This window comes from Panthera tigris, chromosome A1 (genome assembly GCF_018350195.1).
Source record: "Panthera tigris isolate Pti1 chromosome A1, P.tigris_Pti1_mat1.1, whole genome shotgun sequence".
Taxonomy (NCBI): domain Eukaryota; kingdom Metazoa; phylum Chordata; class Mammalia; order Carnivora; family Felidae; genus Panthera; species Panthera tigris.
This window is the reverse complement of record NC_056660.1, coordinates 66,256,699-66,281,481: the sequence shown is the minus strand read 5'-3', so window position 1 is coordinate 66,281,481 and position 24,783 is coordinate 66,256,699. Positions and strand designations below refer to the sequence as shown.

Sequence of the window (24,783 nt, the reverse complement as noted above, 5' to 3'; positions counted from 1 at the left end):
AAAACACCATAAATAATGTTCCTTCTTGAACCTTTGATTTTTGGAGCAATCTTTTTTTTTTCTTGCTGGCTTTAGAAATACCCATTTCCTTTCCAAAAGCAAGTGATCATCTGTTCTGTTATTCTGAAAGCTTTAGGGACATAAAGACGAGTCACTCAGCAGCAAGGCCTCCTGCTCCAGAGGGTGGCGGTCGCTCACGGAGGGGCTGGGGAAGTGACGGATGCTAATGAAGGGCATAACCACAGCCTTGTCATCGTAAAGTCGTGTAATTGCACGCGCTCACGGTGTAATAATTACATTTTGTTGCACTGGTGAATACTTCTGCACAAAGACGTATGGATATGGTTTTGTTTACTGTAAGTAAATCAAACAAAAGGCTTGTTGGGAAACAACTGTGACCTAATTAATAGCTTTGTTTATGTGTTGGCTCTCCAAAGGGATTTACCCAGTTTTGGTTCATTAAGCGCCATTAATGTGTTAGGCTTAGAATTCTATTTTACAAAGATGTTCTCTCAATTTTAACTTTATTAAACATGATGTAGTCATAATGACAGCTAATTTAATCTTCCTCATTTGCTCAGTTGCCACAAAACAGTGGAGCAAGACAGACAAATTAGAAATCCTCTTTCTCCTAATACTCACCACTGTCTCTGCGTTAAAGACAGCTCTTCCCTGTAGTTTTAGGATTAGCTGGTTACTTGTGACCTGCCGTCTCTTCAGCCAGTGGCACAGCGTTTTTCTCTCGTCTCTGTGTCCCCTCAGTCCTCACTGCACCCCCGGATTCTCCCTGGTAGCAGCAGCGAAGGAAACACCGGCAGACATACAGCTGGTGCAACAACACTGCGTCTCTGCTCAGCATTTTCACTCCCAGGACTTAGGGGGTCTGGAGAAGGAAAGCCGGGGCTGAGAAACCCAGATTCCACCTCTCTGCTTATGGGCCACCTTACAGTTTTCTAATCTTTACCTCTCATCCTAAACTCAAGCCTCTTTTCAGTAGAGTTTTCCCCAGAGAAATCAAACCCACACACTGCTGTACCATACCCACCTGGGAGAGCACAAACACACCTCAGAGCACAAACACCTGGAGTTTTATTTAAATTCAATTTTTCAACTTCATGGAACTTTTGATAAGCCTGTATCTCAGAACGTCACAGAAGAGAAAAGCTCCTTAAAAAAAATACACCAGGAGATTTCCACTCATGTTTTCAGAGGGAAAAATAACTAACATGAAGGTTGAAAGCACAATCCGGAAGAAGAAATACTTTGGGAAAGGAGGTGTGTGCTTCCATACAATAGCAGGAATTTGGGGAGCCGCTGTGGCAGTCGCTGTGACCTGGCCTTCATCTTCCCCAAGTCACAATGACTGACCATTTCAAGACCTAAGAGAGGGTTTTGAGTAACACTTGCCACCGTATCTTATCACAGAGAACCTCACAGCCATCCACCTTACCGGTGAGGGACCCAACCCAACTCCCAAGCTTGGAGAACTGTCCCTATGCCCCTTTGTCTCCAGGCCACCAAAAGCAGATGTCTGAAACTCAGATCTTCCCACTCTGCTTGCTGTTAAGTGGGATCTGCCTCTGTTGCTTATTGCCGATCGAAAACTTCCAGGCATCTCTTTCCTGTTGTCAGGTTTCTTCCACCCTGCCCTGCACACCCCCTCCACACCCGCCTCTCCCAGCAGCCACCCCACCATCACTGATACAGCATCCTGGTGTTTAAAATGGATTAGATTATTTTGCAATGGGTCCATTTAATTTTTATATCTAGGACAGCTCCCTGCCATATCTGCAGATACACAGGCCTGATAAGCACATCTTCATGGAGTTTATGTAACTGACTGACTCATCCAATATAATGGATTTTTCCTTAACCAGCGAGAGCACGCGAGTGATTTGAGGTTGGTGTTCCTGGAGAGATCCCGGCACCATAGGATTGCTCTCACACCAGTTTGAATGTGTGGTTTCATTTGTAGTTTAACTTGGGTTATAGGGGGCACAGCGGGAGATCACAGGAGCCTTACAGTTACGGAAGATGTTAAAGATAAAAACTCAAAATTATACCTGTTTTTCTGTACATAAAGAAAATTTGGAGGGGCGCCTGTGTGGCTCAGCGTCCGACTCTTGATTTTGGCTCAGGTCATGATCTCAAGGTTCGTGAGATCTCCTGAGGTCTAGCCCCGTGTTGGGCTCTGCGCTGACAGTGTGGAGCCAGCTTGGAATTCTCTGTCTCCTTCTCTCCCTGTCCCTCCCGTGCTTGTGTGTGAGCATGTGTGTGCTTGCTCGCTCTCTCAAACTAAATAAACATTTTTTAAAAATTGGAGTTGCTTTGTGTGCAGTTATCATAAAAGACCTGGAATCTTTGCTCAAACCAGTAAATGTAAAGGCAAAATGTGTACAGTTCTGTTCCAGGACTTTTCTCAGTCTGCGCCCCGAGGGGCTCTGTAGCGCCTGGCCTGAGTCCTGGCGGCTCCACACTCTTGTTTCTGCCAGTGCTTTTTTTTTTTTTTCTTCTTCCAGTATAGACACTGGCAGTCTTTCTTCTCTCTCTTAGTATAGGCTCCCGAATGTCAGGGGCTGTGGCTTAAATCTCTTTTGCCTCTTCTCCAGCATCTGTCATGATGACACGAATGCACTTAAGTATGCCATAAATGTTTGCTGAACAAATTCAGGAATTAATGAAAGTTTACTTATTTTCCTCAAATGTGTTTTTGCCACATATTACTTGTTCTTTATTAATCCTGAAAGTTTAATAAAATTGGTTTTCTTTTTTTGTGTCTACCAGGCACACAGTAAATAATGTGAGCCCCAAGTATAATAATGCAGTGGGGAATGTTTACATTTATAGGCATATTTTCTTAAGTTATACAAAGTTAATGTAAGGTGTTATACATATAGAAAGGTATCTTAGAAAATTGAAGTTAGGGGCGCCTGGGTGGCTCAGTCGGTTAAGCATCCGATTTCAGCTCTGGTCATGATCTCACAGCTCATGAGTTCAAGCCCCACATTGGGGGTCTGTGCCAACAGCTCAGAGCCTGGAGCCTGCTTCGGATTCTGTGTCTGTCTATCCACCCCTCCCATATTCACGCGCGCGCGCTCTCTCTCTCTCTCTCTCTCTCATAAACATTAGGGAAAAAAAAAGAAAATTGAAGTTAAAATTCTCATCTCCCTTATATTGTATCTGATAATAAGTAATCTAAATGTCTTTCTCTGGGAACGCACATGGAAAGAATAGGGGTTCGGACCTGTGTTTGGATCCCACTTCCGCCATCTACTGATTCCGTAGCCTCAGCTAAGTTACTTAACACTTCTGCACCCTCAGTCTTCATCTCTGTGAATTTCTGGACAGAATGTATCTTGCTCATCTTTGAATCTCCTATTCTTAAAACAGTGCTTTGATATTAGGTGTCAGTATTTCCTGGATGGATGGATGGGAGAATGGAGGTTAAGAAGGAAAAAATGATAAATAGGTGGTGGGTGGCAGGGAGGGAGGGAGGAAGGGAGGAAGGACATTATGTACCCTGTATACCTTGAGAATTAACAGCAATGTCTACAAAGCATGTAGTACAATGAGTGTTCAATCCACAGCTATTTTCTTCTTTTCCAAATTCAAAAGACCACGATTTTAGTTACGAGGTGACTTTCTAAAATATTATCTTAAGGTAGTCATTCTTTGTTAAATTGCATTTATATTTAATACTCATAAGGCTCAAAGTATTTTGACCAAAATAAATCTTTTGGTCATTTATATTGTTAACTCTATTGCTTTTTAAGAGCATTAATTTTTTTCTGGCTCTGCCTTTTCAGACACTGGTCAATTCTGAGAACTGCTCATCTAGTGGCATTTGTGTGTTTTCAGACGGTAGGAGAGAAAATGGAAAAATGTGCTGTTCATTCAAATTTGAATAAAGTAGGAAGTTGGACAAGGACAAAATATCAGTAAATAGTTTCATTCCATTAAAAATTGCATACAGTCTTGATAGTTGGAGAACTCCTTTTCCACCAGCTCTGGTGATTTTTAAAAGTTGTTGCTTTTGCAGAATATCAGGTTCTTCATTGTATGAAGTAATTTGATTCGCTTATTTACTTAGTCTTCAGCATGAGAGAAACCTGTATTTTAAAATTGGTTTTTTTTCTTCTTCTTCAACATCAGGAGGAGTGGCTATGCTCTGTAATGCTATGCTTAAGTAAAATTACACATTTGGGGCATCTAAATTGGATGCCAAATTATAGGACGTTTTAATTATTATGTGGATGTGACAGATTCAATTATTCTTGAACTCTTTTGAGAAAACTGCCCTTAGCAGTGATTCACAGTAGTAAACACAAGATTAACAGGAAAATGCCCGTTATGAGACTTAATAAATGTTTCCGATTAAACACCACGGGACGGAATTAACTGCAATACCTAGATGTGGACAAACAGCCCGTGTCCGGCTTAAGAGTTTCAGCATATTCCCTTAAGATAAATTTACTCTGAATACAGCCTAAATGAAGAACTAAGCACCACTTAACATCAGAACTGTTTTCCTAGGTACATCATCTGGGCCAATGGTTTCAGACTCTTTTCTTCCCTCCCAAACCATTAACCAGAGCTACTAATAAGTAGAAATGCAGAGTTAAGAGCCCCTTCCTCTCCCTTTCAGTTTCCAATTAGTGGACATATTAATGAGCAATAAAATGGCTTGAAAGGCAGGCAGCCGAAGAAAGAGAAAAGGAAGCAGGAAAGATACTTGTGCAAACAGATACTCAGATCCTCTACAATTGAGATTGGGCTGCCCCCGTGTGCTGTGCAGGCCATGATCGCTGGAATTTGGAGCTCAATTTCTTAATTACTTCTTTAGTCTTATCCAGAGAGAAAATTGGATTTCTAGAGATTTCTTCTGTGCAGAGCAATTATGCTAAAGCTGCTTAGGGAGCAGCTCTTTTAGCCAGCCTTTCACTCCCAGAATAATAAGCTCCCACCAAAGCCAACTTCAGGGCGCACCTTAATCTCGCTGACGGGTATTTTGTCCCCTCTTACCAGCTGACATATTCCAGGACCCTAAAGAAATTCCAGAAGCATTTACTCCTTTTCCAGATATTGCTCAGATTCTGTCAGACCAGCTTAGCAGCTAATTTGCTCTCAGGTCACTGCCGTCTGGCCTGGATGACATCACCCTACTTTTTCATAAATTGAGTTTGATTTTCCTAAATCAAGAAATTTCCCAACTCTGAATGTATGTATAAATAACCCTCAAAGCTCAGAGTCTGAGAGCTAAAAGCACTAATAACAACCCCAAAAGCCTTTGGCAGAATATAAAACGCCACAGGACTGCTGAGTGCCCATAATCATAGTCTAAAACTTTCATTTTCTTCCTTTCCTATAACATTATAATAATAAAAGGTCGGGCTAGGCCTTTGTCTGCCTAGTAAAACAGGGTAATCAAACCGTTTAAACACCAGGCAGGCCTACCACCCAAATGGATTCTCTCTATTCTCCTTCTCCGGCCCCTTTCCGAAATATTGTCTGGCTTATAATATGTTACTGCAAAACATTGTGTGCTAATGGGTTTCTTTCTGCTGATTAACAGGTTTTGGATTCAGGAAGACTGAAAGAATATGATGAACCGTATGTTTTGCTGCAGAATGAAGAGAGCCTGTTTTACAAGATGGTGCAGCAGCTGGGCCAGGCAGAAGCCGCTGCCCTCATCGAAACAGCAAAACAGGTAAGCGGGCCGTGAGGAGCGGTAATTAAAGCTCATCTCAGCCCTTCACTCCTCGCAATCTGGCACGAGGGGTGCTCTAACAAGCACCCTGTGCCCTTCTCAATTATAAGCCTTCGGAGACAACGCTTCACGACTGGGTCTTAACAACACGTCCCAGGTTGAAGTCAGGTCTGCTGAGAATGGGCAGAATCGGTGGGGGAGTGGGGGTGCCCCAGGTGCGCATGCTCGCGTGCGCAGGCACGTGGGGGCGCTGCGGGGCGCAAGCACCTGTGCCCAAGAGGAGCGAGAGATCCAATTCTAGAGAGGTGTCACATGTTGAACTCCATGCTTTCAGATTCTCATGTGGCACAGAACTTCCACATTTTGCAGGCCTGTTACATTTCATTCTAATCGGCGCTCACATTTGAGTTGCAAATACGGTCAAGGCACATCCAGGAAATTTTGAGAGTTTTTAGAAAAAAAGAATGTGGGATGTTGTCCATTGGGTCTAGAAATATCTAGCAGGGAAATGTGTAGGTTGCTTTTCTGTTTTATAATTTGCAAAGAAAACCACATGATACACTTCTTGCCCAGGTTTCTCCCTAATTCGTGGTGGTTTAGAAGAAGGCCTAGTTACCCCCTTGTGCTTCCTCTGCCTTCTAGATGATGAAACGGTCATTGGGATGATCAAGAATCTATGTTACCTTGGGGCGCCAGGCTCATGCTTGCTCGCTCGCTCTCCCAAAAATAAACATTAAAATTAAAAAAAAAAAAAAAAGAATCTCTGCCACCTTAACGCTATAGTCTGAGTGGTGCTTGGAGATGTACAAAGCATTTTCACAGAGATGCTGTGTGTGCAAGTACTAAGCACTATACGTGGTGCTGATGTTCAGTGAATAACATTCAGAGTCGGGGGTGGGAGGGAGGGGAGGGTGGGTGAAGGGTATTGAAGAGGGCATCTTTTGGGATGAGCACTGGGTGTTGTATGGAAACCAATTTGACAATAAATTTCATATATTAAAATAAATTTTAAAAAAATTCAGATTATCTGGTATCTTTCCAATAAGTAATGTATTTTCTCATTCTACACGTGTGATGTGAAAACTGCGGCCTGGCTTAAGGGACTTAGCCAATGTCCTGCAGCCACCTGTAACTCTTTCTGATACAAGGTGGGAGTTGGCTTGATGGAAGGAAGAAAGGGAAGTCAGGTGTTCTTGCCCCTTGAGGTGTGTGGTTGGGATGGCATGGGATCAGTAGTCTTGAAGCTCCCCATCAGAACTATTTCTCCCTGGGCATTATAATCATAGGTGCATTTTTATGTTCATCCTTTTCTGCATTTCCCAGATTTTCACTGCAAGAGAAAATTACTTGTGTAATATCTTAAGTATCTATTAAACACAACAGGAGAAAATCTGTCCTGGTATCTAACAGCCCTTGTGTGTGAGAGATTTATCCAAAACACAGCTTAAGTTCTCTTCTGTCACTGTTTCGTCTCATCCCTCCAACTCAGAAATAAAGAGCTGTAACTGCCACCATTCGTAGAACATTTCTTCAAATGCTGCTTCATCCTCAAAAACCGTTCGGTAAATGTGTATGTGTGCCCGCAGTATCGTGCTGGGGACTAACAAACATGTCAGAAGTATTTCTTAGATATCCCCAGTATAATAAACCCAAGAGCTGAGAAGAGCAGAGATGCTCTGTTTATGTGCTGAGCAATTTGGAGGTGCGGGATGAGGCTCTGACACTCATCGTGTGTAATGTAGGTTCTCTTGTCTTGGTGCCGGTGTAAGAGGCTGGGAATCTGAAGGGCGCCTGCGTGGCTCAGTCGGTTAAGCATCCGACTTCAGCTCAGGTCATGATCCCACAGTTCGTGGGTTCGAGCCTCACATTGGGCTCTGTGCTGACAGCCTGGAGCCTGCTTTGGATTCTGTGTCTCCTTCTCTCTCTGCCCCTCCCCACTTGCACTGTCTGTCTCTCAAAAATAAACATTAAAAAAAAAAAAAGGCTGAGACTTTGAGAGGGGAAGGAAATTGCTCAGAGTCACACAGCTGGCTGGATAATTGGCAGAATCAGAGTTTACACCCAGGGTCAGGGATGAGGAAATCTGAATTCTGAACTTTTCATAAGTACTTCCATTGTACATGAATGTAGAGAAGCCAGTGTACTGCTTTCAGGGCTGAAATGCAGAGACTTTCACCAACTGGATGTCTCCCAGTCGGTGCTTCTTCCCTCGGAAGACCCAGGCAGTCAGTCATTGGGGATCCCCTGTATAATCTGCTCGTAAAACAGCCAGGAATCTTACAAACCCCTTTGTTCTCTGACCTCAGGCATTTCACATCAAACAGATGTGTCCCCACCTACGTGTCAAAGCCTCCGTTTTAAAAATCTGTTATCATTGTGTATCATCAAGGCGTTGAGTAATGACAAATAAATCACAGATGGGTCCAGATAACAGAAGATGGTATAGTTCAACACCCTCTTTTTACAAATAGGAAGCTAAGGCCCCTTAGAAGTAAGGTGGTCCTATATATAGATAACTTACGTTAGCTCTCATTTGCAACAGACACAGAATTAGACATCTGCTCTTTTAAGAAATGTTTTAACCAAGTGTGACATACGTACAGAAATGCTCAGAGGTTGCAATTAGAAACCTTGGGATTCCTGGTCCTGTAATCTTGCACCTAACATAGCAATATTAACGGTGCTACATTCGTATAGCTCTGTATCATTTATCTTACGTGGTTCTCACATGTGTGAGTTCACTTAATCCTCCTGGTGGTTCTTTCTTTTTTTTTTTTTTTTTTTTTTTTAAACGTTTATTTATTTTTGAGACAGAGAGAGACAGAGCATGAACAGGGGAGGGGCAGAGAGAGAGAGGGAGACACAGAATCTGAAACAGGCTCCAGGCTCTGAGCGGTCAGCACAGAGCCCGACGCGGGGCTCGAACTCACGGACCATGAGATCATGACCTGAGCCGAAGTCGGACGCTTAACCGACCGAGCCACCCAGGCGCCCCCCTGGTGGTTCTTTCTTATCCCACTTCATGGACAAGGAGACTGGATTGAGGACTCACCTAAGGTCACAGAGCTGGTCAGTGGAGAGCAGAGGGCTAATTGCTGGGTGAAGCTGAGAGTTGCTGTGGTCCACATGTCCAATTTCAAAACCCTGCTCCTTTTCTCATGTGGAATCCAATGTGGGGCCAGGTTTACATAATGGCAGCACATCCCTCTGGGATCTCAGAGGCTCAGGTCACCTCTCTGGAAAGACATAAGGAAATACGTATCCCAGTTGAGTATCTTCTTGACATTACTTCTGCACATGCTTGGACGTCTTAGAGCAGGCTGTCAGATTGTCAACTTTTTAAATGTGTAGCCATCAAATATCAAAGCATCACTGAGAATGGTGACAGTAGGAAGATGGGTGTAAGTTAACAAGCTTTCGGCTCCTGACAGGTTGGAATTCGTTTCTTTGAAAAGAAAATGCAACATCTAGAAAAAGGTACTTCCACGTCAACGTTGTCTTGACCACGTAGTTGTTTCTCTTCAAATGTTGGTATAGGCAAGCGTAATTACTCTCGTTGACCCTCAGAGATGATCTGTGGAATGGTAGAGAAAGTACTTTTTAGGTACATAAAGCGGGGAGGTGCGTTAGTCTTCTAGGGGCTACCCCATCAAAGTATACAGAATAGGTGTCTTAAAACCACAACAATTTGTTCCTCACGGTTCTGGAAGCTAGAGTTTTGAAATCAAGGTATCGACAGGGTTGGTTTCCTCTGAAATATCGCTCCTTGGCTTGTCGATGACCATCTTCTTTGTCTTAGTGTGGTCTGCCCTCTGTGTGTGCCTGAGTGCTAAAGTCCTCATACAAGGGCACCAGTCAGATTAGATTAGGACCCACCTCTGTGACCTCATTTTAACTTAACTGACCCTATCTCCACATACAATCACATTCTGAGACACTGAGGGCTTAGGACTTCAACATACAAATCTCGAGGGGACACAGTTCAGCCCATAACCGAGGTGAATCTTGTCATTCATTCTCCTCCATGATGAAGCAGACCTAATTGAGGTTTTTTGGAGTTCCTTTGTTCCCAGTATATAACAGGTGCCATTTTATCTATTGGTGAAATCACCAGCTGTAACCCCAAAGTTAGGAAATCCTGATAATCCTGTGTTCTAGGAGCCTGGACCAGTTTGAATTGGTAGAAACGCTTAGCAGCCCCATGGCCCCGTATGTCTCCTGAGGTCTCTGAGCTGCCCGTTCCTCACTTGTGCTGGGGTTACAGCAAGGCCTAGCTACAAGGATCAGATGAGACACTGTATGCTTACCTGCTTTGAAGAATGCCGAGCCTTTTACAAATACAAGAGTTTTCCCTCTCAACAACGAAAGGGGATTGGTTTTTTAAAGGCTGTGGATTGAACCATTACCTCCCTAAAATAACAAATGAAGTACCCAAAGTTCTCCTAGGTAAGCTTTAGAGACTCTAAATTTGTTTTTAGTAATAAGTTTTTTTTAACAGATGATATAAACTAATGCTATAAAACTCAAAAACTTCACAGTTTTTTAAAATGATTGTTTTAGCTTATAAATAAAAGGTACGTCATCCACCCACTCTTCAGGACAGAGCCCTGACACCTGTGTTGACCCTTCTGCTGATATAGCCCATTTGTCAACACAGACTTGTGCATATATACTTTCTGTTTTGTGAGCACAAGTGACAGCTGTTTCTTACTTCTTTCAGTTAATGTATCTCATATTATATCAATGCATATAATTATCTTTTTTTAAAAGTTGATTTGTTTTGAGAAAGAGAGAGCACAAGTGGGGGAAGAACAGAGAGAAAGAGAGAGAGAATCTCACGGAGGCCTCGATGTGGGGTTTGAACTTCCAAACCGTGAGATCATGACCTGAGCCAAAATCAAGAGTCAGATGCTTAACCGACTGAGCCACCCAGGCGCCCTGGTTATGTCATTCTTTTTAATGGCTACATAGTATTTATGCTTTCTCCACTCTCTTCTCCCCATTTTTTCCTTCTAATTAAGTTGTTACAGTTTAGTTTTCTTTTCCCAAAGAATGAGCTGGTAGATTTACTTACTGATTCTTGTACTCTGTGTTCCAGTTTATCACTTTCTGCTTTTATATGTGTTAATACCATCTTTGGTTTATTTTATTGTGGTTTCTTGAATGCATTTGTTTTCATTCGTTCTTGTTCATTAATATAAATATTTTAAGGCAGTCAACTTTTCTCAGAAGACTGTTCTAGCTATATGCTATGTTATACGCTACTGGGTTCTGGTATGCAGTGCTTTTGTCATAGTTAAGTTTTCAAATACAAATCTAAAGTTTTGTTTTCTTTTTTTTTTTTTTTTAATTTTTTAGAGAGAGACAGAGCATGAGTGGGGGAGGAGCAGAGAGAGAGAGAGAGGGAGACACAGAATTCAAAGCAGGCTTCAGGCTCTGAGCTGTCAGCACAGAGCCCGATGTGGGGCTTGAACCCATGAACTGTGAGATCATGACCTGAGTCGAAGTTGGACACTTAACCGACTGACCACCCAGGTGCCCCTAAAATTTTATTTTCAATTTTCTCTTTGGTTCAAAAATTGAGAAAGGGGCCTTTAAAACTTCCTGGTGGTGGGGTTTTGGTTTTTTTTTATGTTTTCTAGTTTACTCATCAGTGTTGATTTGCATTGCCTTGTGATCATAGAGTTGTCTATGCTGTTTCCCCCCAGAAACAGTATTTGTTAATACTTTTCTTGTGTTCTAGTGCATAGTCAACTTTTGTGAATGTTTTTCACGTGTTTAAAAAGATGGATTAGTGTTTATTTACAGTATAGCATTTAATGACTTTTAATTAGATTTACTTTAGTAATTATTTAGATCTTCTCCTTATTTTGGTCCATTTGATGTGACACATTATGTTAGTCTTATATTATTACAACCTTTCACTTTATAGTTCTTGTCATTTTTGCTTTGCTTGTCATTTTGGTTTTTAATTTTTATGTTCTCATTTTTTAGTCCACAGATATTCTTGACTTGGGTCTTCACTGTGAATTATATTTTCTTCTATTTTAAAGTGCTTTTCTTTCTTGGCTTCATTTAATGCACCTGGCCCTGAATGCAGGCAAGCTGATTCAAAATTCCAGTTGAGTCTCCTGCTTTTCCCTTTGTTTTCATTCACCTGGTATATCTTAGTCTTTTAGTATCAGATTACAGAAATATTTCCTGAAAATGGCATATAGTTCAGTTAGCTCTGAGATTTAATCTTAGTCCTCCTTTTTTTAACAGATGAGTTTAGTCCATTTACATTTATTGAGAATCACCATACTTCTATTATGTTTTCAGCTTTTAGTGTTCCTTTTTTTTTAACCTTTTAATTAGTATGCATTTTTTTTAAGATTAAAAAAAATTAATTGATCTCTACCCAACATGAGGCTGGAACACAACCCCAAGATCAAGAGTCTCAATCTCTACTGACTAAGCCAGCCAGGTGCCTCTATTTATTTTTCTTTGCTCATTGTTTTATGTGTGTACCTTTCATTTCTCCTGGGAACACTTTATTATTATTGATTCCCCATTATGAACAATGACAACATCTCTTCCCTCTCTCCCTGTGCTCCCACCAGATTTTTGTTGTTTAGTTTTCCTTATACTGTTTACTGTCAAATCTTTAAAAATACTTAAGCCTTTTTATTTTACTTGCTTACTTGTTTTATTTTTTTTTTAATTTTTTTTAACGTTTATTTATTTTTGAGACAAAGAGAGACAGAACATGAATGGGGGAGGGTCAGAGAGAGAAGGAGACATAGAATCTGAAACAGGCTCCAGGCTCTGAGCTGTCAGCACAGAGCCCAATGTGGGGCTCGAACTCACGGACCGCGAGATCATGACCTGAGCCACAGTCAGATGCTCAACCGACTGAGCCACCCAGGCGCCCCATTGCTTACTTGTTTTAAATGCTACTTTCTCTCTTAGTTAGCTAAACTCTGTCTTCTAGTATGTTGTTTTTCAGACTTTGGGTTGTGATCCGGTTGTGGAGTTATGAAATCTGTTTCATCAGTCATGACCTGCATGTATTAAGAAATGAGGTAGAGGGGCGCCTAAGTGGCTCAGTCGGTTGAGCATCCAACTCTTGATTTGGGCTCATATCATGATCCCAGGGCCGTGAGATTAAGGCCAGCATTGGGTTCCATGCTGAACTGAGTGTGGAGCCTGCTTAAGATCCCTCTTTCTCCCTCTGTCCCTCTCCCCCTCTCCCCCTTTCATACTCTCTAAAATAAAAAAATAAAAGTAAAAAAATGAGAAAAGAATGGAATGGAAAGAAAAGAACAGTGTAACTGTCATAGTGATAGTAAATATTTCTTGGGTCTGTACTGAGTCTCAATGTAGTATGAAATGTACTTACTCCTGATCTCATGGCTTGTGAGATCAGGCCCTGTGTTGGGTTCTACTTGGGATTCTCTCTGTCTCCTCTCTGTCCTTCTCCTGTTCATGTGCACACATGTGCTCACTTGTGCATGTGCTTGCTCTCAAACGTTAAAAAAAAAAATGTACTTACTACTGTGGGTGACAGTCAAAACAAAAGGTTGGAAAACAGTGCTCTGTACCATCTTAAAGGAGGGTTCGTTGGAGTTAGAATCCCCCTGACTTAACTGTGTGTGTGTGTATATGTATATGTATATGTATATGTATATGTGTGTGTGTGTATATATATATATACACACACACATATATATATTTGTACATATACATATATAATTTGCTGCACCTCTAATTTAAATGCTTTGGCTATAAAATTCTTGGGTCCCACTTTCTTTCACTTAGTATGCTATAAACTTTGCTCTAAGGGTTCTCTCATTGTTTATTCATATGGAGCGGTCAAGTTAGACTTAACTTGATCTTCTTTCCTGAAGCCCAAAGGACTCTTTCTCAATTTTGAAGGCTGTTAGTTTTTCCTAGGGTATGATGTACCCTTTTGTTCCCTAGCTTTACGTCTTTTATTTCTGGAAGTTACTGGAATTATAGCTTTGAAGTTCTCTTTCTTTGATTGGAGTCTCCTCTTTACACATATCTATCATGTATATGTTGTTTGTTCTTTATGTTATAAAGCTATTTTCTCCTTGATCCTTTTTAATTATTTTATTTTTTTAATGATTTTATTTTTGAGAGAGAGAGAGAGACAGAGACAGAGCACGAGCTGGGGAGGGGCAGAGAGAGAGGGAGACACAGAATCCGAAGCAGGCTCCAGGCTCCGAGCTGCCAGAGCCCGACGTGAGGCTCAAACTCGTGAACTGTGAGATCATGATCTGAGCTGAAGTCTAGATGCTTAACTGACAGAGCTACCCAGGCACCCCTTTAATTCTTTATTAACTTCTAATTATGCTTGCTTTCTCAATTCTGTCCCCTGCGTCTCATCCTGTTTCTCCAGTGGTTGCTGAACTACTCTGTGCTGCGTTCACACAGCTGCCCTTTCTGTGATGCTTCCCTGTTCTCCTCCATTCCAGTCGTGGCCCCAGTCAGCTCCTGCTTCATCGTCTCGTGTTGCTGTGCCACATTTCCAAACGTTCAAATTTCTGTTGTCCACAGGTTGATTGTTCTGTATTTTCTTTGAGTGTATTACATTATATTTTTTTCACAATTTCCGTTTGTTCAGTGAGTATTTATTTGACATGTGGTTATCTTGTTCCTTTTCCTCACTGTGTATTTTACAGATCCTGTACTACTACTATAATGTTGTTGGTTGTTGTTGTTGTTGTTATTCCTACCACTCATCTTTGAATTAAGTGAGTTTTTCCTAGACTATATTTTTATAGGATGATGGTGGCTAGGGCATTATTTCAGGCTAAAGGGAATTCTGTCTGCTTAACGTAGAAGTTCCTTATGACAGAGGGAGAGAGAGAGAGAGAGAGAGAGAGAGAGAGAGAGAGTATAAGCAAGAGAGAGAAATTGAAGATGCGTGTTCATTTAGCCTGTCCTCCTCCCTAGCCTGCTGAGATGGGCAGTTACTTGCATGTCAGTATCTCCCTTCTCCTAGGGCCTCATCAGTGTATATGCTTCAGGCAAAGATGGGGATTCTGTACATTCCTCATTGACTCACCTTAGAATTTGCCAGTTAGTTGGACAACTGTGCTCTCCCATGATTGCTGAGATCTCCGCTAGCTACTTCCTCTCTGTCTTACCACAGCCCCACTGGATCCAGTTGCATATGGCAGCCCATCCGGATATCTTGCCATTTGGGATTTCAGATGAGTCCTGATTTCATTAAAGATGGGCTTCTTTTTTATCTCGCGGTATCCTTGCTGTTTAGGGTGATTTCTGAGACGATTAAGGGGAGGGAAAAATCCATTTCTGTTATCTTAAAAGCAGAGGTCTTCTCTAACTCTCCGGTACTCTTTAACCTCAACGACAGACCTGCCAGCGTGTACCTAACCAGAGTTAGGCCTGCCGTAAAGATGAGTTTGAGAGTTACCAAAATTGAGCTAGGGCCGTACAGTTTAGTGAGAGTGAACTGGCAAGAGTCTGGAGCCAGAAATCACCATATTGAACCAATGTAAATGAAAGGTCACTTGCTGGCCTTCACTCATGCATGGGCAGCTTTTATTGCTCTGTTGCTTTTAGTAAGATCTAATTCCGTGATGGTTGCTTTATTGACAAGCCAGCGTCCATTACTACACCTTGTTTGAGCCTCCGTTAGAGCAACTGTAATGAACCAGACCCAAGAGAAAGAGGGGAAGAGGGACAAGAAGCCCAGTACTCACTGGGCATACGGTCTGCTTGCCCTGATCTTTAACTTATATGGTATTGTTCCTTTTAACTCACAACTGTATTAAACTGGCATTATTGCCCCTTATAACAAATGGAGGAATTGACACCCAAGAGCCCAAGTGTCTGCTCAAAGTCAACAGTTAGTGAATATCAACTGTCATAGGCGTTTTGTTTTTTTTTTTAAGTTTATTTCTTTTGAGTGGGAGGGAGGCAGAGAGAGAGAGAGAGAATCCCATTCAGGCTCCACACTGTCAGCGTGTGTCAGTGTGTCACTGTCAGCCCAGCGTGGGGCTCGAACCCACAGACCATGAGATCACCACCTGAGCCGAAATCAAGAGCCGCTTAACCAACCGAGCCACCCAAGTGCCCCCTTTCGTAGTCTGTTAACTGTCTTTCTGCCTCCCCGGTGACCATATTCACCGAATTAAAGGTGTCTCGGCTCCAACTCGGGTTCTGTAAAGATAAAACCAAAACAGCCACAAAGGGCCTCCCAGCTGTTTTGTTTTCATCATTTAAGCGGGTGATGCTGCTACCTTCTGTGACCGAGGAGCCACTTCTCGGAGCGGCTTCGTAATCACACCCACCACTTCACTTCAGTCTGCAGTTTGTAGCCAGTAATTAGTTCCTATGAGGTAAGTCACTGTCTCACCTGACAGGTGAGGCCGCCGGTATGGAGAGGACTTGAGTGATTTCTCCAGGGTCAACAGTGAGTCCCAGGAAGAGCGGATGGAGATGGACCTCCCCATCCTAGGCTGAGCCTACGGCACGGGGACCCGTCACCCAACTGCTTTCATAACCCGCACCCTTCATAACCCGGGAAGAGGAGGGCTCCTCTCTCGCGTGTGCTGTTAGCTGCAGTGTATTCCCGGCCGTGTCAACACAGAAGAAGAAGGGTCAAATCAAGGATTTTATACACAGGAAGCTCGCTTTCAGGATTTAGTTTTAGGTGTCTCAGACTATGAAGCTAAGACCATTTCAGTGAAGCATTGCCAATAATGACTTTCCTGTATAAAAAATTACATTCAGAGGGTGATAGGGAAAGGAATTGGCTTTTTTGGAGAGGACTACCAAGCAGTAGAAAATGAAAAGGTACTTTTATTCTTCTGGTTGTTTTTAGTTTCAACAAGATACCTCTTTTTTGGGAGTGCATAAATCTATAACTGTACAAAATATTGATAGCTTTAAATTAAAAAAAATTTTTTTAATTAACACCCCCCAAAGGTATTTTTTTTAAATACTTGTGTTATAATGGAAATAACTTCAGATTTCACCCAGTGAAGTCCAAACGTTCTTGGAGAAGGCCTCATTTTACTCCTTCAGTGACATTTTAATATACAGTATTTCATATGTAATGTTAGTTTTGGAGTAGCAAGTCTGTAAGCAGTAAGAGAAAAAGAAAGTACACTTAATCTGAAGGTAGATGTCCCAGCAATTTTCCTTTTTGTATGTGAAGCCCCTTCTCTCCCATGATAACTTTGTTGATAGCATCCACACATATATTTGGAGCCAGGTGTTGTAAAATAGATCCGGAATCGTGTGACTTAAGAGACCCAGCTCATGACACGTGTCAGCCTCAGATAGATGGTACATTTTCTGTTTTAAAGACTCAAACAAAACTTTTCACATTCTTCTTTGGGAAAAAAAAAATTACATTTGAAGTCCTTTTTCACCCAAACACATTTTGAGATAAGAGCTCACAAGTCTTGACATTATTTCATTTTGTTACGCGCATCTGTCAAGGAACCGAGATATGATACAGCTACTAAAAACCGATGATTGTGGAACAGAGAAACTTGACAGCATTTCATTCCCTTTATGTTCTGATTATACATTTATCAGAAAACCTGTATCTCTTCTAGTTCAGCTAGAAATTGGTAGAATTCAAGAACTCAAAGGCCTGGCAAAGAACTGTCCTATTATTTGGTATCATCTTACATTTTAGAGAAGATGCTTGGTTGAGTCATTGTTAAAGCTTTTGCTTCTCTTTTCATTATTGTGGCCCACTATCCACAGATCACATTTCTATAGGCCCTATAACTGCTCTGCCGCACAAATTAAACGCGGGGATATTTCATACATATACGCCAGCATTTCAATGCTTGTCAATCAGAGTTTATAAAATATAGGGATTACAACCTGATATTAACATCCAAATCTATTGTGCTCATTTTATGTGTGAAAATGAGAAACCCTCGTGCAGACGCTATATTCCCCAGCCTTTGTCACCCTGTTTTTAATTTATCTTCAGGTTTTGAGTCAGTAAAATGATTTTGCTTTATCAATTTAATGTAGTGATAAAACATATCTACGAATCAGAACGATCAGAACCAAAGTGGATCTACAGGTTGTTTGACATTAAGCCCCCGCCCTGCTGAGGGCATTAATAGGGCTGCTTTCTTCACAGAAGGAATATATCACTGTTGTGGGTTTGTTTGTTTTTTTATGGTATTGTTTTTATTTTCATTATTTTTTTAAGTCTATTTATTTTGAGAGAGAGAGCATGTACACGAGCAGGGAGGGGCAGAGAGAGAAGGAGAGAGAGAATCCCAAGCAGGCTCCATACTGTCAGCGTGACAGAGCCTGACACAGGGCTCGAACGCAGGAACCGTGAGATCGTGACCCGAGCCGAAACCGAGAGAAGGACGCTCAATCGACTGAGTCACCCAGGCAACCTGTCCCCTGTTTTTTAAAATTTTACTCCAGTCGTGATGTGATTCACTTCACGTGAAGAAATAGACATGGAAATGCATTGACCTGGGGAGGAGGGCTTGAAAATCTCTAAACGTGTTCTTTTTATACCTTTTTTGTTGTTGTTCTTTTTTTACAGGTGTACTTCAAAAGGAACTATCCAGATCTTACTCACAATGGCCATGTGGCTCTGAACGCTTCCAACGGACAGCCCTCAGCCTTTACGATTTTTGAAACAGCACTGTGATTGCACCACAGCATCAAGTCTATTCCAGAGGCATTTTTCTAATAGTTTTTGTACTGGGTCAGTTCTCTTGTACTTTTTTTACACTAGCAAAAAATATTTACACGTGCAAGGTGTTTATTTGGAGTGCCCCTCCAACTTCACCCAACGATTTCAAACTCTAGCAGGATGATTTACTATTTTTTTATTTATATGCTGTATTTTTTTTTTTTTTTTTTTTTTTTTTTCTTATCCAAATCACAGGTGCAGGACACCACTAAAAGCTGTCTACCAGGTTTGGTGCCTTAAGAGACTTCAGAGCCAAAGCTCATTTTGTAAGGCCTAAGACAAAGTTGTCACAGACTTTTTTCTTTCTTTCTTTTTTTTTTTTTTACCGGCCCAAATTCTATATAACTTTCCAGTTACATCAGGGATTCTATTTACTTGAAGACTGTGTGAAGTTGCCATTTTGTCTCGCCACTTTTTTTTTTTTTTAACGTAACTAGGATCCATTACTTCTCCCTAAAGGCCTCTGGTTGAAATAGTACAGCTAAATCTAATAGGAAAAACCAAAAATAAACTTTATCTTAAGTGACATTATAGTAGATAGAGTCTACCCCCCTCTAAAAAAGATACATGCTTAAAATACAGGAGGGTAGTATTTAATTATATGTTCTGAAAGGCAAGGAAGAGAAAATAATGCTTCCTCAGAATTGGAGCCATGGCCATGTAGGTGATTTGATAATGAAGGACACAAATGTGATCATTGATCATCTTCTAGATTTGCAGGACTCTGACATGGTAACTGCCGTCATTATGGAGATCGTTTCAAAAAAGACCAAAACACGAGCTGTAATTCTGGACTACAGCATAGGAGTCTCATTTGAATTCCTGGTTTACTAATAACGGACGGACTATTGACTATAAGCCTTTTGGCTTAGCGTTTATTGAAATCCCGTCTCCACTGTGTGTACGAGCTCTCCTGACTTGGTGAGAAAAACCGAAAATCATCACAAACAGTGGCTGTAATTGTGCAGTGTACTCTCAGGCTGTATCCAGCAGGCTCCCTTTTATGAACCTGCCCAGGTTCTTTTCCCTCGGACCACTAATAGCACTTTGTTTAAGTCTCTCTGATGAGTGAGTCAGCAAACCACTGTACTTCCTAAGGCCTGCTGCACTTTATTTGAACCACGGGTCTTTAGTTTTTCTTGACGGTGGCTGTGGTATGTGAGTTCAGATTGCTAGAGGTTTTACTGTTGTGGTTTTAAGTTGGACTCTCGTGACCTCAAGAATAAGGTGTAACCACCCTCAAGTTGCATACATTCATATTTATGCTCTCATATTGTAGATTTTCAGACTCTTTAAAGAAACAAATGGTTTGTAGCGTCAAGCCTTAAAAAGCACTCAAGGCAAACTACACAAAATTTGAGTGCAGTATCTATTTGACTCTTTGTATTTAGAAATAATATGGTTAATGTTTAGTTCAGTAAGCCAGTAAGTTAATAGTCATGGATAGTATTTCATGACACTGAAATGGCAACAGTGATAGTTATGAGGCTTGTTGAAACAATGGGAGACACTGCAAATGTGTATGTGCTTATTTGGTCTTTAGAGGTTAAGGACAGTTTAAAAAAAACATGTTTCTATTTTATTTCTATTTCAGTGTCATCATAGAATTTTTTTAATGAAACAAAATTCAGTTGAAATAAATGACCGTTTTCATCTCCATTCAGAGATCTGTGTTTTGTTCTTGGAGGGATTACTGACTCGTGTTCTTGCTGTTGAAAGCCCACAAGTTTTCCAGAGATCGAAAAATAGCTTCATTATCAACTGGTTCTCTCAGCTAACTAGACGTAGCACGTATTCTAAGTAGACAGGTGGGTTTCAGGCGGCCCTTGAGGCAAGCCTAGGTGTACTCTCACCCAGGAAGGGAGACCGTATTAGCTTATGCCCTAGGCTGGAGCAAGTATTAAATTGTTGAGGTTTTTGTTGTTTGAAGGTGACTTTGCACTGAACTCACAGGAAACATTTATTGCTGCTACATTAAAACACTGTAGAACACGGGTTCTCAAAGTGTGGTTCCCTGGACCAGCAGCATCAGCATCACCTGGGAACTTGTCAGAAATGCACGTTCTTGTGTCTCATCCCAGATCTACTGAATCAGAAACTGTGGTGCTGTGGACCAGTAATCTGTGTCTTAACAAGGCCTACGGATGGTTCTGATTGAGAAACCAGTGCTGAAGAACATCAAGTACTCCTAGAGCTCATTAAGAAAAACACAGAAAGCCCAATTAGAGAAATGGACAAGAGACTTAAATAGGCACTTTGCAAAAGAGAATATCCAAGTGACCAATAATTGGAAAAGTGCTTACTCTTATTGGTTACCAGGGAAATGCAAATTAAGACCACAGTGACATAGCACAAAACACCCATGAGCACGGCTAAAATTTAAAAGACTACCGAAGGGGTGCCACTGGAGCAATGGGAACTCTCATATAAAAGTGTGTATAAAAAAAGTGTATCTTGAAAAAACTTGGGAAAACACTTTGATGGCATTTACTCAAGCTGCATACCCTGTGGTCCACACACGTATGCTCTAAGAGGTGTGTTCGAGGACGTTCCTGGAAGTACAATTCCTAGTAGCCCCAAAGTGGAAATAATCCAAATGCCCATCAACAGCAAAAAGAGAATAAACTGATGCGATAAAATACTCCACACCAACTAAAGCAATTAAATTACATCAGTGACACAGGTGAACCTCAAAAATTTAAGCCTGCCCCAAAACAATATAACTCCATTTACACAAAGTTCCAACATAGTTTATACTGTTTAAAGCCTAACAGTTGCTTTGGGAAGGCAGAAGATGTTGGTAATTGGGAGAAGTAAAAAGGGAGCTTCTAGGGTATTTCTTTCTGTTCTTTTTTTTTTTTTTTTTTTTTTGGCCACGTGGTGGTTAGATCAGTATTGGGTTCTTCATTTATTTTCTGCACTCTTCTGTTGCATGTGCCATTTTGCAATTCAAAAAGGAAAATTCTCAGCCTTGTTTTTCTTTTAGAATATCATTCAAATCCAGTAGCTAACCTGCATCTGGGAAATTACTTATGCTGAGTGCTTAGGATAAGAGGCTGTTGACACCTTGTCCTGTGGCCCATAGCTAATGGCCTCATTTGAAGCTCTTGGTACATGAGAGGTCAGGGTCTATATTTTCTGTGGCTAATTAATAAGCTAAACCTCACTTCATCTCCAATTTCAGGGGAAATTTAAAAAAAGGAACTGTAAGATTTTTCTGGGTTCTTTTTTAAAAACCACTTTATTGAGGTATGATTGACATAAAAACTGTACATATTGAATGTGTACAACTTGATGAGTTTGGAGATAAGTCTACACTCTTAAAGACATCACCACAGTCTATGCCATAGGTGGCTTACCCATTGCTTCCGAAAGTTTCCTAACACCATAAGTGGTTGCTGCCTGAACTTATTAAGGAACTATTTCAATCAATTCAATGCAGTGAATTAGACTTGTTAAGAATTGTGATAATTTGGTTAGGTAATGATTAACTTAGCTGGTTACCCTGTCCCTGTGTGAGCTGATGAAAATCTGTTGTTTTTTTGTTTTTTGTTTTTACGGAGGGTTTGACTAAAGATTCCTGAGTATTTTGTTTCCTATCTAATTCTGAAGTTTAATCATGTTCAGAATCTTATGCCTTGAAGTGTGTGAAATTTAGCACCTGAATGTGTAAAGTCACTTTCCACAATTGTGTTTTGGAGGGTTTTCGAGATACATCTTTACCCTAGAAAACTTAGGGCATTCAAGACACCACTTCTCAAGAATAAATTGTAAAATCCCTCTAATGTAGTTCACAGTTGACTAAAAGGAAAGACATCTTTCACTTGGAATGAGGAAAACTAAAAGTTCAAATTAACACAACAAAAATCCTAAAAGCCGTGTTAATGGTTAACCCATGTTTAGTGACAGAGTGAATTCTCAAAAGATCTTTCATTGAAAATTGATTGTGTGTCCATAAAAGGAAATTATATTCTCCATCAGAAAGTTATAAGACCACATCATTCCACAAGTACAGGCTGAAAAATAGTCATAGGTTTTCTCAAAAATTGCAATAAATTCGTGGATTCGCTTCCACAAAATATGTGTTTTATTGGGTGTTTTGATCCTTATCAAATTGAGTATTTTAAAGGATAACCACATTCACACACAAAGTCTTTCTTTACATTTTGTATTTTATTTGGGAATTTAGAAATAAATGTTAAAGTATATATATATATATATATATATATATATATATATATATATAACCAATAATTTTCACTCCTTTCTTGTTGAACAAGAAACATTAACTCTCATGGGGCACCTGGGTGGCTCAGTCAGTTAAGTGTCTGACTCTTGATCTCAGCTTAGGTCTTGATCTCAGGGGTCATGAGTTCAAGCCCCGAGTTGGGCTCCACACTAGGTGTGAAATCTATGTAAATAAATAAATAAATAAAATAAATAAATCCCAAAAATCTAATCAAGTACTGGAGTCTCTTTTGATACATGTTGCACTTTGGTTCTCTGATACAGAAGGTGCTAGGGCAGTAAATTAGCACCATCCTTGACAAAGATGGGATATGGTCACCCTGTAGCCAGGTGGCCTTACTTACATGCTTGGGTTTCTCAGCCTCTCTGAACCTCAGCTGCTTCATCTGTAAAGTGGATGTGTTTCCTGCCCTTGTATAGTTGCTTGGGTTGGGGTGATTGTTGGGCCAAGAGCATCCAAAGAAACAGGCTGGACTCATTGACCTTGTATAAGAAGAGGGTCCCCTCTTCCACCGAGAGAGGAGAGCAAGGTAGGTGTGGATGAAGATAGGTTTGTAGACTGTATGTAGAAGGTATATTTGAGGAGGTCCTCATCTGATGGCCTAAAACGAACTTCTTACTTCACATATAATTGAAACCAGCACAAGCTCTGGAGACAGTCTTCCAGGTTCAAATACTGTCTTGTCTGCACGTTGGCAGTCTGGGTTTGGATAGGAGTTCTGCCTGCTCGTTGTGGGATCTTACGGTCAGGAAACAACATGCTATGCTTCAATTCCTTGGTAAAATTGGGGATGGTACATTTCTCAGAGGGCTCTTGCAAAGGCTTAACTATGTGACACAGTGTGTGGTCTGTGGACTAGTGCCAGTCCACGAACTGTTTGCAACCAAGAATTTCAAGAAAACTAGAAGCACTTTAGCCATTTGACTTCGCCGTGACATCGGAACTCAGGATCTGTGGAATCTTGTCCGACAGGCTAGAGAACAATTTGGTGAACTTCCATGGTGAGGAGTGTGTGACCGGAGCTATACACTAGCTGTGAGCAGTAGAATCTTGTATTCGTTTGCAATGGACTGAAAATTTAAATTAGTAAAACTGATTTCTTTTTTTTCTTTTTTTTTTTTAGTAAAACTGGTTCTTAATCCCAGACAGCTGAGAAGCATTGCTTTAGAACAATGCTGAATATGTAGTTAGCTCTCAATAAATATTGGCCTGTTTATTAATTGTTACCATATCATGCAAAAATTATTCCATGATATTTATGTTTAAAATTTGACCTCCTAGGCTTTCAAAAGGTTCTACTCTACATTTGGAATATTTAATAACACTAAAAAGTTAAAAATAAATTCTTGCTCAAAGCTAAGAGTTTTTTCCTTAGTCTAAAAAGATATTTTAAATTTTTTTTTTCAACGTTTTTTATTTATTTTTGGGACAGAGAGAGACAGAGCATGAACGGGGGAGGGGCAGAGAGAGAGGGAGACACAGAATCGGAAACAGGCTCCAGGCTCCGAGCCATCAGCCCAGAGCCTGACACGGGGCTCGAACTCACAGACCGTGAGATCGTGACCTGGCTGAAGTCGGACGCGTGAGATCGTGACCTGGCTGAAGTCGGACGCTTAACCGACTGCGCCACCCAGGCGCCCCTAAAAAGATATTTTAAAAAATAACGCTGTGCTTGTGTTTATACCCACTATATCCTTGAATCTACAGCATGGTCTTGGAGAAGGTACCCGGGGACACACAGGCCACTTGAAAAATCCTTTGAAGAACTTAAGGTTTTATGTGTAAGCTGTTGATTTCTCTTCAAAAACAGAATATGGATTAACTGAGCTTTTGCTTTTTAAATCTAATTTTTGTTAAGGAAAATAACCTCATTTCCCCCAAAAAACTAAAACAGCAGTCTGTATTGAAAAACAGTTACAAACATATGATTTATTTGATTTTAGAACTTAAAAATAACATTAATAAAAGGAATAACATGTCCCAGCCCTATAAGACCTCCATGTATACTCCTGGCCCATCTAACTTGCCTTGGGGGTCAACATTGGGATTGTAAGATTTTTTTAAGAAGAACCAAGATCAAGACGTAGATACACTACGAATGTTTTA

At 40.8% G+C, this 24,783-nt stretch overlaps 1 protein-coding gene across 14 annotated transcripts in view; it reads left to right on the top strand.

Annotated features, from left to right (window-relative positions):
* Positions 1 to 20,087, top strand: part of ABCC4 (ATP binding cassette subfamily C member 4) — a 286,538-nt gene extending 266,451 nt beyond the window's left edge. For 13 of the 14 annotated variants that reach the window (XM_042979281.1, XM_042979303.1, XM_042979308.1 and 10 more), the window contains 2 exons: positions 5,573 to 5,707; positions 18,276 to 20,087. In XM_042979281.1, coding sequence (XP_042835215.1) covers positions 5,573 to 5,707; positions 18,276 to 18,383 — 243 coding nt within the window. In that variant the 3' untranslated portion in view covers positions 18,384 to 20,087. The remainder of the gene's footprint in view (positions 1 to 5,572; positions 5,708 to 18,275) is intronic. The other variant, XM_042979258.1, reaches the window with a different exon arrangement.
* Positions 20,088 to 24,783: the final 4,696 nt, after the last annotated feature.